The sequence below is a fragment of the Chaetodon trifascialis genome, chromosome 21, assembly GCF_039877785.1.
Source record: "Chaetodon trifascialis isolate fChaTrf1 chromosome 21, fChaTrf1.hap1, whole genome shotgun sequence".
Taxonomy (NCBI): domain Eukaryota; kingdom Metazoa; phylum Chordata; class Actinopteri; order Chaetodontiformes; family Chaetodontidae; genus Chaetodon; species Chaetodon trifascialis.
The window spans coordinates 10,233,796-10,252,951 of record NC_092076.1 but is presented as its reverse complement, the minus strand read 5'-3'; the positions used below and the strand labels follow the sequence as shown (position 1 = coordinate 10,252,951).

General features: G+C 40.7%; 1 protein-coding gene across 1 annotated transcript in view; it reads left to right on the top strand.

The window, feature by feature from the left end:
- The window catches only part of LOC139349888 (protocadherin-15-like), a 170,447-nt gene that overhangs the window by 91,380 nt on the left and 59,911 nt on the right, over positions 1-19,156 (top strand). Inside the window, exons 21-26 of the mRNA XM_070990928.1 lie at positions 7,323-7,442; positions 7,537-7,722; positions 10,048-10,284; positions 11,581-11,697; positions 13,371-13,511; positions 15,170-15,282. Coding sequence (XP_070847029.1) covers positions 7,323-7,442; positions 7,537-7,722; positions 10,048-10,284; positions 11,581-11,697; positions 13,371-13,511; positions 15,170-15,282 — 914 coding nt within the window. The remainder of the gene's footprint in view (positions 1-7,322; positions 7,443-7,536; positions 7,723-10,047; positions 10,285-11,580; positions 11,698-13,370; positions 13,512-15,169; positions 15,283-19,156) is intronic.

Below are 19,156 nucleotides of genomic sequence, written 5' to 3'. Positions count from 1 at the left end.
AACTTTGATTTTGAACGTAGAAATGCAGATTATTAATCAAACAGTTGAGTTTATTCTCATTTTTTTCCCTAAGATAATACACTTTTTTTCAGTAAAACGATTCCTCCTAAAAGTGTTTCTATTGTTGAAGAAGCAAAATGCTAATAATTAAAAACAGTGACCTTGTTTTGATTTTTATGTCTTTGTGCGTTTTAACTGTAAGCAGCCAGCATGTGCAGCAATCAAGGAAACGACTGAAGCCAAAAAACTGACTGGCTGATTTTGACGTAATCATGGCATGTCAAGGTTGAACTTGTTAGCATTTTGCTACAGCGGATGCGTGGTTGTGTTTTGAGGTTTCAAGAATTCTTGCAGGCGTTTTTCTCAGGAAAAAGGGACAGATTTTGACAAGAATCCCTGGTTACTGTGACCTTAACTCCCACTCTTCAGTCCTACTCTGTATGGAAATACTGGTAAATATGAGTGACCCTGGAAAAAAACGAATTGAGGACATGTATAAGTAACATGATATTGTCTCAGCAGCGTGGGGATGCCTTTTCACCTGCATCAGCACCCTCATCCCCATTTACCCCAAACACCCCTGGACTTGTTCCAGACCTCATAACTGACTGATATATTCTCTAGACAGGGGTCATGGCTAAATCTGACACTTTGATAGGCTCTGATCTTTAAAGATGCTCCCTCCGTTGCGCGCTTGCTTGGATTTGCTCCAAGCTTAATTCATAGCCTTTATACACCAGTGTCAGGAGGTCTTTGATCAGTCTGACACTTTGCCAGGTTCTAAATGTTAATCATGCTTCTTTGCTCGAACAGGACTTGAGATAAATATATGGCCCTTGTACATGCATATGTCTAGGATTTTAAGTATTTCTTTTAACAGTTAACAAATTAAAAGTTCAATACCTTTCCTTATTTGGACGTTTGGGTACTTTTCCAAACTCGTAAACCCAGCTTTATCCTTAAAGGGGACATTTCATTACAAACATTCAAAATTTTAACTCTCGCTCAGACCTTTGGGCGTGTTCCAAATTCAACATCCAAAAACCCACCCTAATCTTCAGAGAGGGCACTTGAAAGTATTCCAATCCTGAACTTCCTCCCTTTCAAGGACCCTTGGATATTTTCCAAACCAGAACAGACGGCGTGATCCCTCAGCGGGCTGTGCAAGGCACGACTCTGGGCCTCATTCCAAACCAGGGTCCCTACCTGTAGGTATTAAACAGATTTCCGGAAGAATGAATGGGCCTGACCTTGGTTTGCTGATGCCGATAGGGTAGAGAGAGATGGGAAGAGGGAAGGAAGTGAGATATGCATGGGTGGCAGAGAGGAATGGGAGAAGGACACTGGGGAGATGTAAGAGGGGAGTAGAAAGAGAGAAGGGGGGGGGCAACAGCCGAGGGAGTACGGGTGCATTCTTGCATTAACTTTCGGGAGTTCAAGATGTGGTTTCTGTTTTACAGATGAGAAAAGTGCACTAGAAAAAGGAAATGACCATCAAAGTTAGAATTACATATTTTTTCTAATACTGTACATATTAACTAATTTGCTTTAAGATGTGGCGTCACCACCATTGGTTCCGACTGAGGTGAATCCTTTTTTGAATTTGCATTATATGGTGACAGACCACTTCTAAAGTGATTTCACTCTCATGTTTGTCTGATAACGTCAAACCTGGAGAATCCAATGCTGCATCCAAGGGCCTGTAATTTGGTTTCAAAATCAAGCTTTTTTTTTTTTTTTTTTCAAGCTGGCTGCCTCCCAAAGTACCTCTTCATCACTTTACAGTTTGGTTTATCCCTCCACAGGAGCCATCCCTCCTCCAGGGCTGGGAAGGACAACACAACACCAGATGATTTCGCTGATTTCCACACTTTCAACCACGGAGAGTGGAATGAATCAGTGGAATCACCTGCTGCACTTGTTAGCTGGAATGAAAAAATAGCAGACTGTTGTTTGTTCATGGCGTGATTGCTTGTCCGTACAGCGTGGTTGTTTATTCTCTGCATGCACTGACAGTGGCCATACTCTGCACAAAATATGCCTTGAATAGGATCAGCTGTAGATTTTGTTTTTGTTCTTCTTTGGGTTCTTTTAATCCGATTCATTTGAAGGGAAAAGCTTGAGGAAGTAGACAATATCGATGTCTCCAGATCAATGGCGTGGTGAACCATGTTTCCTCTTACCACAACAGCATATCACAAGAAACAAACAAATAAACAAATCTGTTCTGATTTAGTACATCCGAGTAAGCCACCGTTACTGCTAGGAAGCACAACACTGATAAAAAAGGGGGAAAATAAAGGATATGGAATACATGCTGTGAAGTGAAGAGCTGTCTTCTTACTGCTGTCATCAGCACTCACATATTTGTGACTCTTTAGAGGCCCAAGGATGTAAAATGATCCACTCTCTAAACCACAGCATGCAAGTGCAAATGCATTTTTTGTGGACATAGGTGACAAATATATACCTCATGTGTCGTTTGGATGTGTGTATAGTACGTGTTCCTCATGCAGAAAAGTACATCATGCTATGTGACGCTACACCAAACAGTTGAAATGAAGTTCAGGTGGAGCACGAAATGTACCTGATGGGAAGCAGATTTTAATAGAAGAAATAACAGGGACACATATACAGAAGCAATCACACAGTGACACGCAATGTAGGAGTAAGATTACTAGAGTGATGGCTTGTCTGTATGCCTTTGTCTCCCACACTGTTATAATACCTGCCTATATGGTTTATTGGTGCAGCAAAAGAAATGTGCTCAGAGAGGGATGGAAGAAAAATCTCAGTAATTTAGTTTCAGTTGCAGGTATTTCTCTCGCTGTATCTAGGAATGAAATTAGAGGTGGAGGTGTGAAAGTGATGAAAAGAGAAAAGAAAAAAGAGAGGGAAATTGGAAAAAAGAGGTATGAGCACCCGAACAGGAAAGGCAGAGCTAGCGATGGTAGAGATAGTGTATATTTCGGTCCTTAAGCTACCTTTTTTTGTGTGTCGGTGTGTGTTGAAAGGCAGCAGAAGTAACGCACCTGAGACATTAATCCTATTGTGTTTCTGGCTTTTAACTGTCTGGCAATGTAATTATGCTGAGAGAACTGTGAGAAAGACAGTGAGGGAGGGATAAGACAGAGAAAGAGTGAACAGGAGTAGGATAGAGGCAGAGAGAAAGTCACACATATACGCACACTTTCTACAGCGCCTAACTCCAGGAACTGCACACATCAATATGTCTGACATCGAGACGATTAATCCAGCCGACTATCGAAAGGAGTTCATCCAGTGTCTGAAATGCAATGCTATGACAGCTTTACTGTTGGCAGCTTGAAGGAGTACTTAATGCACAATAATGTTTCCCTGTCATATATCAAGCATCTGCCCTCTTCATAATTCTTTATATTTCATGTAGGCGGGAGTAAATTGCTGTTCATTTATCTCTCGTCAGTTTTCCCAATCAGTTCAGTTGGCATCACAGGGACAAATATTCCCCCCATCTCTCACAAAATGACCTGAGACTGACGCCGTGCACATTTGGGTGTGCTATGAAGTGATTTTCCTTTTGAAATACGTGCCCATGGGAACAATAGTCAAGAGACCCGAATGCTATATTCACTGATGGTGGCAGCTTGAAAATTTGTCACTTGAAGGATTAGTTTGACATTTAGGGAAATGCACTTATTCACTTATTCTTGCCGGGGGTTAGATGAAAACACTGATACATGTTTGATATCTATTGATATCTGTTCATCAAAATATATGCCTTCAGCCAGCTGCTGCTTAGCTTATCTTAGCTTAGCATAAAGACTGGAAACAGCTAGGTTGACTCTGTCCAAAGGTACCAAAATTCGCCTTCTAGCACCTCCAAAGCTCACTTATTAACACTTTACATCTTGTTTCGTCCTTACAAAAGTTGAATTCAACCAACCAAGTTGTAATTGCAACTGGAAATTTTTGATTTTTGTGAAAACAAATTATCCGTTTTGGCACTTACTGATACAGAAATGCCTGAAAACAAACAAATAAGGATGCCAAATGTCATTGCCATGGTATTATACTGTATTGTCAGTGCACAATGTTTTAATCATACAACTAAATCTGTAATCATGCAACTCTCTTGGTGATGTGAATGCTCACAAGTCATCAACATGGGAATCTTTGCCATCTCCACCATCTGTTTATTATGACATGTACGGAGCATTAGCGGTGCTGCTACGAGGAATTTGTTACTGGACCTGTTGAAGCAGCCAGGCTAACTGCTTTTGCTTTAGTGATTGATGTGAGTGATGTGAGTTAGTGAGTGAAGATTCACATCATTCAGTTGTATCACTGCTTTGGATGGATGGGACTGTAGAAATGCAAACACGTGAACACGCACTTTACATCCACGTCCTCCTCGTCTACATCTACAAAACCTGCACAGCTACAAAATGTCTTCTCTCCTGTTTCCTTCACCACAAAATGTATCTCTCCTCTCAGCCGCCTTCCTTTTTGTCTCTGTCTCTCTCCTACTTTCCTGTTCTCTCTCTGTCATTGTCCGTTTCATTCTGTGTCTCTCCCATCTCCAGACAACCCAAGATAATCACCCAAAAGCTGGATGCCCCATTAAATTTATAATAGTTTTACACCCAGATATCGATGAATCACTGAAAAATATACCAGAGGACTTCATTCTTCTCTGTTACAGTCTACATAACACCGCCAAGACATAACCTAATTTCTATTAATCCTAATAGTCACTGTGTGAGATAAGATAAAACTTTAATGATCCAAAATTGGGGAAGACGGAAAAATGGGTCAGTGCCACAGCCAGAAGTGACACAGCACAGCAAATACAATGTAATATAGATATGAGTTGAATAATGGGGGTTAGATAAACATTACAGTTTATAATCAAGTTATATAAAGGATGTGAAAATGACAGCCCACATATATTATATGATGTACATAATGCAAGTCATAAATCATTAGTTTGGCACCTCATGGTCTTCATTTACAGATGGAGATCAAATGGACCGCTGGGATTTGTTTTTGATGGTCGCAGCTAAGGTTCCCTTCGTTGTTTGGATGTCATGGCCCTCGTTTGTATCTTTGGTCAGACATATCAGAATCTCAGTCCCAGCAGGAATCACATCTGCTGCCAAAGCGTCAGAGGAGCTCACTTTTCACATTAGCTCTCCAAACAGAGCGAGAACACGGAGTCTTTTCCAGGAGTGTCCACCGGTGAGCAGTAACATCGTTGGGAAGCTCATATTCTGATCCAAATGTTCTTAGACCCCATTTCTGCTCGATTAGACTGTTTGGTCATGCTGTTCCTGCGATGTGCTGACGGCTGGGGATCTCACACCTCGGCTCCAAAATTCTGAGAAGCTGACAAAATGCCACATTATCTACAAGTGGCAATGGCTAGTCATCAAGCGTAATGTGCTGGGTGAGAGCTTCTGTCGTTTTTGCCACCTGTGGGTTTTCTGTGGACATCTTTCACTTCTCCAGAGTTGGATGCAAAGTTGGTTTCCGCTGTTTCCTCCTGCTCGCATTAGTAAACTCCTTGAACTCTTTGTCACTGCTTATCCTAAAACACCTCCAAAGTGCTGACATTGCTCCTCCTCCAGCTACCTGCCCAGCTGACAAGAGCCTAACGCCACATTGTCATAAAGTGGGATCAGTTGCCGTTGTTTCAGACTGGTTTTATGATCCTTATCATTTTCTATCAATCTAGGGTGGTTTTGTTGTTTCAGTGGGATTTTTTTTAGTGGTGGGGCTCTAAATCAATGCCAGGGAGGCTGTCAGTCTACTACTGTGGTCCGGAGTGAAATATCTTGACAAATACAGGATGGATTGCCATGAAATTTTGAACAAACATTCAGGTTGAATCCTAATAACTTCGCTGATCCCTTCACGTTTCATGTGGTGACAATAAGGACAAAATGTCTGACCAGTGCTTCAGTTAATGATCAAATACCTGCAAAACTGTTGCCCATTAGCTTCAGCTGCATTTTGTGCTAAGTGCTAATTGACAAGTGTTAGGGCGCTAACACGCTAAGCTAAGTTAGTTAACTTGGTACATTACCTGCTAAATTCTGGCCCATAGGCTTTGTGTGAGCATCTTGACATACTGCTCCAAGAACTGGAGCTGTGCTTATGCCACAGTTTTTATCCACAGTGATCACTAAATTCTCGTTAATGTCAGATGACCGTCGCAGCAATATCGTTAGTCAAAGAGATGTAATGTATGCAAACACCATAAAGATTGTCCTAAAACAGAAGGCAGACTGTGTTCTTAACATTTATAGTAATATAATAATCCTTCTCCTGACTGATTTTGTTATGCAAAGTCCTGAACACTCAAGCTCTGACTGATAACATTAAACACACACACATAGCTTTGACTTTAGAGTCAGAAAGCAACATAAGCAAACGCACACACACACACACACACAAACCATGTTAATATTTCCTCTGCTCTGCTCTCATCTATTTTAATGCCGTCAGAGAGCTCATTGGACAGGATGAACAGTCAGAGAGGGTGAAAGGAACACCGGATAGCAATTTGTCACCTTTCCAACACCTTATTTTATCAGTTGAAAGAGATGATGTGGAGACGGAGTCAGAGTTTGAGTGTAATCCATGAATATGGAAAGAAAGTCGGATGAAAGTACAACAAAAGAAAGACACCCTGTGCTACTTTTTTCTAACTGAAAGTTGAAACCACTGTCTCATTAACTCTTGAGTTGAACAATCACTACTTTTGGAAAGTAAGTTTAATTCCTCTGGACAAGGGTAAAAAAGGAAAACACAGCTGACACCGGGAGAGACGCGAGACAGACGGAGAGCAGCTCACCAAGGCTTGTCTTTGTCACCTTGTCAATGCTAAAACCTGTGAAGTTTGAATTTTTGCTCAGTGTGAAACCTACAAACGGAAGTAAGAGCAAAAGAAGTAAAGTGCTCATTTATACTGACAGTTTCCATGCAAGTATGTAGTACTGAAAGGCTCACAAGATCCAAATGAATCGTGAATGGATACCAATATTTGATAAAAGCTCCTTGAGTGAAACTTTGAGGCAGAAAATGACTTTGATGATTCTCTTTTAAGTAACTTCCCAGTCACTCTCCTTCTCATACACTCACTCACTCATTCACTCCCTCACATGTAAAAATATTACATTAGTCTTGTGTATCTTCACAGACAAATTCACGCATCTTTCACACATACGTTTAGCTGGATTTGAGAGGAAATTTGCTTGCATGCGTTTCAATACAGACGTTTCAGACCTTTAGTCCTCGTTTCTTATGTGTGCATGTCATTGCTGTGTGTCTGTGTTTAGGCTACAGATCCAGATCTGGGGTCAAGCGGTCAGGTCCATTATCGGCTCGTCAACCACCAGAAGCTGTTTTCCATCAACGCTACTGGAGCGATCAGAACCACTGTGCCGCTGGACAGAGAGGTCAGAGGATGTGATAGATATGCTGTAGAATGCAATAGAAAAAAAAGGATGGCGGTAAACAGATCACTGACTGTGACTCTCTGTCATCTTGAAGGTGAAAGGCCACTACTTTCTGATCGTTGAAGCCTGGGACGGTGCAGTGGACCCTCGGCGATCCAGATTAACACTGTCTGTCACCGTGCTGGATGTAGACGACAACAGCCCGATATTCACCCAGCAAACCTACAACGTCACCCTACCAGAGAACAGCCCCAAAGATACAGTCATATTACAGTTAAAGGTGAGCCAGTGGATTGATGGATCTGTCCATTTGCAGCTAATGTGGAGTCATTCTGTAAAGTATTAGCTTTCTGGGAAAATGCCTGACCAGTTCTAGTTATGGTTCCAGTGTTGCATGACAGGAGAAAATACCATTTTTCACACAAATACCTTTTGATTTTGAATTTGATTTCCAGTCCAGAGAAGCATGAGAGACCCCGAGTCATTACTGAAACACAGCAGTGCAATTGGACTCTTTTTGGATTTTGGGATCTAATTTTTCATTGGACTCTGTCTGCAGTCTACTCAGCGGTCAGATTGAATAGGTTTAGACTGTGATTTGAGTCCATAGTATATGTTCAGTTGATAGTCCATGATCAATAGTGCTGCTAGCCCCAGACTAACCATCTATTTCTGCTGTGGAGTTTGAAGAATAGCTTTGCTAAAGCAGCATGCCTGTTAATTCCTGTTAGCTATAAGCATTGTTGTGCACGTGTGACTGAAACAGAAACCTGTTCTTATTCAATCTCGCACAAATTTTAATGATAAGCTTCCAGTTTCTTTTACAAACAGCTTGTGATTCCTCATACGCTTATTTCAAGTTCTGATTCTTTAGATTTCAGTCCTGGCTGATATTGCAGCAGCTCTATTTAGTGGTAGTAACAGCAAATACGGCTTTGTACTGCAGGTCACAGAATCCCAGGGGCAGCAAAAGAAACTGTCATTTTAATAAAGATGTCAGGCAATATCTGGTCTTTTTCTAACTTTCTGTGAGCAATCATGATCTGATTTTATGCTGCAGACGGCATGAGTCTGCAGGCTGTACTGAAAGGGGTTGGTTGAGTCGTAGGTATGCATCGTGTCACCTGCAGCTCTTCTTCTTACAGCTCACTGTGGCTGCTCCTTCTTGCACAATGACCGTTGTCTCGTTGATCAACGACAGCAGTCAGTGCTAATCTCACTGACAAACACATGACGTTTCCTGCAACTTCTTCATAATGAAAGTCATTGTGTATTTGCCAGGTAAATGCTGTTAATGTGAAGCTGCAGCAATGTCACCACAGATACCCAGTTCAGTATACTGTAAATATACTGTATATATACTGCAGTACTTTCATCAGTGGGCCTTATGCACCGCCACCATTGTGCTCCCTCTTTCTGCAATAGGTAGTGTCTTTAACAGTCATTTAAATGAAATATTAAAAAAAATAAATAAATGCAAATATTTGAGATTTTTGCTTTAATTGTTGCTCAGATGCATTTTTTGTCTCTTTCTGCCCTTTCAGTTGTCTGGTTGAATCACTGGACAGCATTTTGTTCTCCATCTACAAAAACATCCCTTTTTTTCTACAGCCTTCATACAAAATAACATTTATTTCAAAAGCGGGCTTTCTACAAGCTAAAAGCATGAAAGACCACACAAAAAAACATCCTCTCAGCCATGTGACTGCACCACATCAAGCTTTAGTGGCAGGATATATATATGAGGTTATTTGACATAATTAACACAAACAAAAATGTGTAATAACCAGGACAAAAATGTACTGAGTTATTACATTGCACATAGCAGGTTTAGAATATTTATGACATTATCCGCAGGTTAATACATGGAGTTTTTGACTGGTTAAAGGCAGAGTGAGTGCATTAATCCTAAACAAAGACAGCAACAAAAGTCAATCAAACCATCGATACTGAAATTAGCATCCATTGTATTGTCACTACCAATACTCACTATGGAATCAAAGAGTCCAACAAACCGTATGCAAATCCAAATTGAAACAGCCAGTTGTTTTACAGTTGCTTGACAGACTTAAATAGAAAATCAGGCAACATGAGATTAAGGCTCTGAGTTATTACCGCACTTTCAGGCCGCCTGAATCAAATTGCCTGCAGGTCAAAGCTGAGCCCTTGACTTCAGCTCAGTAAAAGCAGTCATAAATTCAGTCTCAGAGTCCAGCCAACGAGCCTCATCATCGCAGTCATACAGAGACATTTTTAAAAAGTCATAATTTAAATTGACAACACTTGAAAACACACTGACTTGCAGAGGAGTGTCAAAATAAAATAAAAAAAATAGCTTTTTCCCTTCAGCCACGCAGTAAAATAGTTACAGAAGGAAAAATAAGATACGGACGACCAGCTGGACTATAAATTTTACCACCACAGGCGTTTCAGACGTACCAGCTCAACGCAGACCTAATGAAAATACTACAGTCTGCTACTAGCTCCAGCACATTGACATGCTTGTCCCTGTGGCCAATATAAAAAAAAATTCAACTTGCCATAAAATTCACAAGGCAATGATATTACTTTCTCTTCCATCCTCTGACTCCCTCTTTCACTGTAGGCGATAGACGCCGACCTCGGTTCCAACCTCACATATCGAATCAGAACTGAAGGCTTGGACCAGGAGACCGTTCAGCTTTTCCACATCGACCCAGTGACCGCAGAGCTGTCGGTTCTCAAAGTTCTGGACTATGAGGCGCTGACTGGCTCCAAACACACATACACATTCGCTGTGGAGGCCGTGGACGCAGAGGGAACCATGCCTCCCGGACTTGCCTCTGTTACTGTCAGAATCATGGTGGGTGTGTGTTTATGAGTTGATTCGTCTATCTAAGCAGGACAGAAGGATGCGCGAGGCCACTGTGTCTCTCTTTTAGTTCAGCGTCTTTTCAGTTTAAGGGAAGAGTCCTGTAATGGAAACATTGTGTGGTGAAGCATCATTGTGAAGACACAGAAAAGAAGTTGGCATTGCAGGATTTGCAGTCTTTGCGAGCTGTGAAAAAATGACTGTGGAGGAGAAAATGATTATTGTAGTCTCTGGAATCCCTCTTTTGTTTGGCCTACAAGATTACAGATATAGACAAAAACAAAGTGTGGCATGGCACAAAGTTACAGTAACTGATGGAGAAAATCAAAAGTTGCTTATTTACATAGTGTTTTCCAGCAAGCAAGCCAGTTGGTTTCCAGCGCTGAGCAATCAACCAAATTACGGTTTATTATCAGTGTCGGGAAACTGGTTTAATCATTAATAAATGTTGATATTTGTATATACAGCGTAGCTATGTTGCCATGGATGCAGTTTAATGTTGTAATACATTGTACTGCTGCCAACTGGCAAGCTTCTTTTGTTTTCCTCCGAACATGACTGACGACTACAGGCTGATATTTGTAGTTAAACAAAAACCTTCATCTGCTTTGTTTTTCCCTCCTCGTGATGCTGCTCAGCTGCAGACGGGGAGTGTTCACTGTTTCTGCTCCAGGTGTATCAGTATACTCACATTCAGGGCCCGCACCAGTGTCTTTGCATGCATGAGCACATTTACTAAATTCACAGAAAAGATGCGGCACCTTGATCGCTTGTCAGAATGCTTTGACATCCAAGACTTTAGAGGTATAATTGTCGCACTTAGCGGCCGATTTCTGTCCTTTTCACACCATTTTTACTCATGTATTGTTTTTCTTCTGCGTCTCAATTTGACAACTGTGAAAACAAGTTTTAAAATCCACCATTCAGCCCAGTGATTAAAAGGAAAAAAGGACCCACAGGTTTTCCGCCCTGTGATCATCTGATTTATTCCACTTAGTGCTGCATCTATCTCCGAACTGAGAAAAGGACATTTGTTTCGAAGTCCAAGCCAAAGCTGAACTGATTTGTGGCCTCCCTCCCTCGACTGGGGACTGCAGAGCAAAAGTGAAACAGAATTAAATCAAATTTTAAGAGTGAGTAAGGGTGGAAAGGGTGTTTTTGCTCATCATTCGTATTAAACATGTAACATTCCAGACGCTGAGTGGAAAACAAAAGCAGTTTGCTGTACTGTATGTTTACAATGCTAATGCAATGCTACTGTGCGCCTCTGTGTTTATCTCTCTGCAGGACATGAATGACTTTTCTCCGGTATTCAGCCAGCCAGTGTACCGAGGCATGGTTGCCCCGAATGCTGTCAAGGGAACTGTTGTAACCACAGTGATGGCCAACGACTCTGACCCTGCGGTGAGCATTTCCAGCTGCTGCTATTCAATCAAGCTGTTTTTCGTAGTCTGTTCCCTAAATTGTGCATGGGAATGATGCAAGATAATGATGCTTGTCTCCAGTCTGTGTGCATTTGCACTTTGTTCTTCAGTGGAGCCATTTTTGTTTGTTTCTTTCTTTCTTTTTTTTTTGGGGGGGGGGGGGTATTACCCCTGTGTAGCACTTAGTGATACCTCAATTGGGCTTTTAAGTCTAAACATTTTTATAATATAAGCTGTTTTTTTCTGCTTGCTGTAAAATGAAGGTTAGCTCACTTTAGAGTTCCATTGTGAGCCATTAGATAGTCTGGTGCACTTAACCCCGGGTTTTAAAGGTTGTAAAATGCTCAGACCAGGATCTAAGTGCAGTGTGAATATAGCCTGTGTGGAGCTGCTGAGTCACAGTTTGTTTGGATGCTCATCTGAAACGCTGTGGCTGTATGAGAGACAGCTCTCATCTTTACTGGAATCAGAAAACAACCAAATGGTAAATCAGCAAATAAATATTTAGGGAAAACAAGGCCAAAAGTATCTTGCCTTTGCATTTCTGCTCAGGAAGCCATGGTTTTATTTTCAAGGCATCTCCATGTGGAATCTTGTACGCTGGCATTGTTGCCCCATAAGCCTCTTTAAAAGCCCTGTCTACCTTTTGCTAATGTGCTCACCGTCTTCCTACATCAGCAGAATTGATTCAGACTTAAGGTTTAAGCACCTTGCGAGACTCTCTTGGGTTAAAAAGTAACATTATGCTGTCCAGCCTGTGTGCTTAAAAGGCTCCCAGTGCTCAAACAAGGTACTAAATAGCACCTTGATATAATATTCGAGCGTTAGTGTCCGACCCCTCAGACTGAAAATTTACCTCAGAAGTAAAAACCTTTATGAGAATTCGTCACAGTGAAATTTTTTGATGACTCACTATGAGCTGTTATTTAATGAAAGCTTAGAGTGGAGCAGACAGCTCTGAGGTACTGCAGTGCTTTGACAAAATCGAACTCATTTCAGAAGAAATGGAACAATAATGGCTGTTTGCCGTGTGTGTTATTTTAATAAGAAAGAAAGAAATGTTGTTTTGACACTTTGTTGTGTTGAATGCAATTTGTAGAGATGTTTTTCAGGCTTTTAATTTGATACTGACACAGAATCTGTTAGTGTTGTTGCAGCAAAAGTCTTTTAAATATGAGCTTTCTATAACTTTCTTTGCTTTGTTGCAACTGTCTCATTAACATGAGAGGTTTTCATGACATGATTCTGATCCAGAGTGGGTAAAACTCTGCCAGATATTATACAAAATGATGTAATTTTATGTATTTCCTGACATTTTGAGTCAAATTAGTCATAGAATCTGATGGCGCTCATTATCACTTGAGAGGCTCGTGATCCTCTGGGTGCCTAAACTTGGACCTCGTTTATCCCCAAGTGGTGACGTATGAGTCTTAACTGCTTCATGTGTGTTTGGACAGCACACTTTTTGACATTTAGGGCCACACTAATTGCTTTAATTCATTACACAGTCATTACTACAGTGCGTTTTTAATTTGAAGCTACTTTCCAAAAAGTCTGTAAGAGTGGCAGCATTCCAGAAGGCAAGCAAGACATATTTCATCCTGCCACATTCATCTGAACCTGTCATCCTGAGCACGCTGTTCCTCTTCACAGGGTACCCCAGCAGGTCTAGTGCGCTATAAAGTGGACCAGGAGGCTTATCCATACTCTGCCAGTATATTTGGTGTGGACGAAAAAACGGGAAATGTAGTAACCAGAGTAAACCTCAACGAGGAGCCCAACCTCAAGTTCAGTGTGAGTATCCACACACACAAAGTTCAACTTGCAGGTCACCAGTAATCAATAATAGATACTATGTTGTATGCCAGAGGTCATATGAGGATTATAAGAAGATTTCCTGGAGAGTAAATGAGAAAAATTAATTCTGCCACACCAGAACCACGTGACACTGATCAGAACTGGATACCTGTGCCAGTTTTGTAATTTTTTTGTACTAATAACAACAAAATTTTATTTTCATTTCACACTCCCAACACAGATGTTATAAAACAGGCACCTATACGATGAAAAGATATCAACTTCCATCAGACAGTCATTAACTCAATGCATTAAATATAACCATGTGGCAGTGAGTCTGCTGTATATCACAATGTAAATTACGTATGCAGCATCACTTAAGGTAATTCCCAATCAATCAAATTGATCTACTCAAACTGTAAACATTGGCACCGGGGCTGTAGTCCAATAAAGACATCACTACAGGAGGAGATTTAGCTGGTGCATCCCTGTCTCGCTGTAGCTTTTGATATTTCGTGGGTGGCAGATTAGGATGGCATCACATGAAATTGAGTCTTTAAAAATGTACTTGATCATCATTCTCAGATTGCACTCGTTTACTTTGTACTTAACTTTGTCTTTGCACAGAGCACCCTTACACGTAAACTGTACAGAGTATACCAGCTATACCACAGTAGCTTATGAGTTGCAAAACTGCCTTTCCCAGCTGCACTCCAAATGGGGCTTTGGGCCATGCTAATTTCATCTTTTCATTGGGCTTTAATTAACACAACAAGGATTCAGCGTCCTCTGAAGATGTCACTCAGGGGACTAATTCTACCTCGTTTGCTCCCAATAACTCAAACAAAATGAATCCGTCCAACACTGAGTACAATTTTTGGATTATGACTGAGATGAATATTGTCTGAGGTATTATTTTGACAAGGACACAAACTCTGACAACGTCATTGACATGTTGCAAACGTCTATCTAATGTCCTCCACCACATAAAGGCATCACAGCTTTAGGTATTTTCATTAAACACATTGGCACGTCGCAGCTAGAAACAGGTTCATAACTAAAAGACAACAAATTCCAATCCTCTGTGCAGTTGAAAAAAGCCATTGTGTTATTGAAGTTAAAGTTATCTGTGCATTCAGCAGGCTCCTGGTTAAAGCGTGAGTTATTGTGTGAATATAAAGAAGGGCAATTCAGTATCAGTAGTGGAATACGAGGGAGGATACACAATATTTCAATGTCTTGATATTTAAGCTTTTCCCTCATTAAGATTCCTTTGGGTCCAGTTAACAGTAGTTACCTCCCCAATTAAATGAAGAAGAAAGGCTAAGTGGAAAAAAATGAGCACCCCAGAGGGATGCACACTCATCCTGTTCTCAAATTCCCATGCAAATAATGTGCTTTTAGAATGTGGGCAACAATGATGCAGACGTTTATTCCGGTTTATTATCAGCCTGTCATGTATTAGCTGCATCAATTTATTTGGCTGTCTCCACTGTCAGCAGACTGTCAAAAGGTGCGAGCTGCATTCTTCGCAGCGTTAGAGGGCATAAACCGACAACGGTGGCAGCACTAGACAGCCATGTTGCAGACAATAATGTGGATATCTAGTGAATGTGTTGACTTTGTCTTTACCTGTGTGTGTGATGTACTGACAGCTGGTGGTGGTGGCTTATGATGATGGCGAGCCTGCGAAGGAGAACACAACTCTAGTGGAGATCACAGTCCTCCAGCCGTCTGTCATTCCTGTGTTCACTCAGGAAGAATACAGGTACACACACACACACACACACACACACACACACGCACACACACACACACACACACACACACACATAAATAAATACTGTACACACTGCTTATGGTATGGCAAAAGCACAAGCACCACAGTTCGAAATAACATATTCAGGGATCACTGGGGTCAGGAAACGCAGTCTGAGCAGCTACTCAAATACATCTGAAGCAACCTCTATATCTAAAGATTTGTTGTCTCATATATTATGGTTATACTGTACTTATACTGTTGCAAATGTGCTTCGTCTCCAAAGCTCAAAACTTCGATTCATCCAGTACATGCATGTGTTGTTTCCAGTGAATGCCTTGTGCATGGGCATGCTATTGGTATCCAGTGCAGGGACAGTGGAAGGTAAGGTGTAAGGTACACGCTCATTTTTAGCGTAATTAATGTTTAGTTTCCAAATTCTGATTTAATCATAATTTAAACATGTTTTAGTGCATGACTGATCACAATTATATTCACTACATCTACTTACACATCTGCTATTCATGCAGCACACTGCACATGGAAAGAAGAGACCTTACCATGAAGCTTTGTTGCAGCTGTCTGATATTTTGTGGTGCATTATGGTCACGCAAAGCCCAGTCCGACCTTCTATTAGAGCTTCACACGTATATAGTTCTTTCTCTTAGGAAATAAATACTACACTTGTTGGTGGTCTTGTTGTTGATAAGACCTGCTGAATGCAAAGGTTCTTAAATGGCTTTTTTGGCCAAAAAAGAGAGAAATGTCTACCTGAGCATCTGTCTGCAGAAGCTGTAAATTACCAATAAAACACCAATAAACCTGGGAGCTAATATCACACGCTCCATCAGACCGGCCCACACACAAACTCACACAGAGGGTTTATACTCTGAATCAAAATGTGAGAATGAACCCATTTAGTTGTTGCAAGGGTGGAAGTCCTATGGAGAGAGAGACATCCATCTCAATTTCACACACCCAACCAAGAAAAAAGCGTCTGAAGCGGATGGGATGGAGTGGATGGTAGCTGCTCCTCCTGACTAAGATGGATGATTTGTTTTTCATCTGGCAAATTAATAAATGACATCAGTATAGGTGTAATTAAAATATGGAGAAAAAAGTTTGACATGCAAAGAACAGAATCTATTACGGTTAACTTTGCTCTGATGGATTAAAGCTAAGAGCGTTTAATGTGGCTCCACCATATTTCACTCTAAAGCATTAAAAATGTAGGAATGCAACCATGCAAAATCACAGCATGAGGCATTAGATCTCCAATCAGATGTTCTACTTACTCACACACACACACACCTACATTTTTTTAGTCTCGTTTTAGCATTTTTCTGAGAACCTGTCTGAATGTTCAAGAAAAGCACATAAATAACCTCTGGAGCGTAAATGTCGTCGTTTTGAAAAATAATCCTCACTCCAACGGTTAATGCTGGTCCTCACAAAGTTAGCTATACAAACACACGCGCACATTGACAATAAAACAGAAGGCGTTAAGTCAGAGGAGCGTTTGATGTTTGCTTCCCTAATTCAGTTTTGATTACAACTCAAATGGTGTGCTTTAGTGTCAAAAAAGAATAAAAATAGAGAATGCATGAACTTTGGTTTTCCACTCAAAACGAATATGTACAAATATGGCAGCAGCACGCTTTGCACGTCTGCTGGAAATGTATAAAAAAGAAGCAGATGCTCATTCTAAACTAACCTGAAACACCAAAAAAGGGCGTACTGAGCCGTCGTTTACTTTGTGCTCACCACTGGTCTGTCTGTGACCCAGCATCAGTGGATGGTGGGCATCCATGTGCATGTAAATTCCTTACAGTTCCTTTGCTTGCTTTAGTGTATTAGAATTTAGCGAAACTGGCCAACCATGCCCGCGGCAGTGTAACAGCACATAGAGAGTTGTTTACAAAACAGGAATGCATTAAAGGCCTGATGCCAAAAAATGTCATAAAGAAATGTCTCTAATATTCTTTCAGTCCAAAACAAAGCAAAAAAAAGTGTTTTCCTTCATGCTCTAAATGTAGACATCTCGGTCTGCTGAAGCTGTAAAATAACAATAAACGTGATGGACTGATATGTTTTTGTGTTTTATTTGCTGCGTTCTGACAGTGCCGGTAAATCCTGAATCACACACTACAAAGCATGAACATTAAGAAAAATGCTCTCATGTGCAGATGTGCGCACAAAGTCTTCAGTATAACTCTTCCTTTCTTTTGTGAGGTCACGGGGTCACCTCAGGTTTTCTCTTCTGTGATTGGCTGTGTCGACGGAGGGTTTAAATGATGTGAAACTGGCCTAAAATCCACAGCTATTATCTGTTTATTTTGATCAGTTATTCTTGCTGCATTATCTCATTGTTCATTAAGTATACAAACATTTTCCTCTTTTACTTTTCAAGTTATTCTTCTCTGTCCTGTTAAAGTCAGTCTCAATCTTTTATTTGGCTTTATTTCTCCACAATGCAGGAGCCTGTAAAACTCCTGGTTTTCATCAGCCTCTCTATATGTGTATATCTATTTGTCCCCCATAATGACGGTGAAGGGATTGAATTGGTCTTTTTCCATTTGATTGCTTGTTATGTTGTCTGTCAGACACAATGCATCAGACTTGGGTGAAAATTGCACCAGAGGATGCTTATAAACATCATATTTTCCCAGATGTTTCAAAATGGCTGTTTTAAGCGGAAACCATGTCCAACCTTGAGTCAATCAAATTGAGCTTTTTGCGACAGTTTGTAAGAGGGATAGCATTATTTTTTTTCTCTTTCCTCCAGATTTTGTTTCCTATTTATGTGTCTTCCTGTCTCTCTCATCATGGCTACCTTCATCACATGTCAAAGCATTCCACAGTTTTCGGCGTTTACTGTGATGCAGCTCACTTTCGCGTAGCTTACTTGCCATCTGTCATGCTTCATGCAAGAATCACCCAAGTGCCTCTGTGACACCTCAGTGTTCAATATTAGATTCAACAACAAGAAAGCTTTGATGCTGATTTTGTAGACAAAATGTATCTGCGTTTACATTTCACTTGCTTTTGGCGACGCTTATCCAAACACCTGAGCACCATAAGATCTAAGCTAATGAGCCTGTTTGGGAGTAATTTGCAACATCAGTGTCAATGCAGACGTATTTCCCACCATTACAGGCAAAATTTCAAGATGTCAGGCTTTGTCTTTCACAAGAGCAGAGTAAAGCTCCTCTCTATTTTTAGGAAAAGGGTTAGAGGCAAGAGAGAGATGTCAGCCAGCCATATAATACTGCATTTATGAATATGTAACATAGCTCCCAGCTAAAGGTGTTTGTGCTTGACTATGTAAGTGTGCACTGGAATCTAGTGTGTATTTGTTAATCAATACACAGTTCACATTAATGCATGAATACATTTTTTATGTTTGTGCACTGTGGATGTCCCTTTCTGTGCCTATTTGTCTTTTGCATGTCTTTGTTGGTGCGTGCGTGTGTTGTTTTATCCATTTTTGTGCTTGTGTTTTAGTGTATGTGTGCATGAGGGATAGTTTCTAGTTCTTGTAATTCCATGTTGTATTCACACAGAGTAGAGTGTACCAGCTTTGAATTAATTATCCCAGCTTTATTGAATAAAAGCTAACCATTGTACCAGTGTGGTTTTAAGAGCTTACTAATGCAGCTTAATGATTTTGTATGGTTTCAGCACACAGGCCTCTAGCCATGGGCAAGGCTGATTTAGTAATATTCAGTCCTCTGTTGAAAAAGAGGGATCTGTTAGAAGCCGATGTTTGGCAAAGTATATATTTACGCGATATTGAACTGTAGAAATTTCAAATGTCTTATTAGATCCAAAAATCTGCACATATTTAAACTGAACTTCTGTATGTGGGATTACTTTCTAAAGG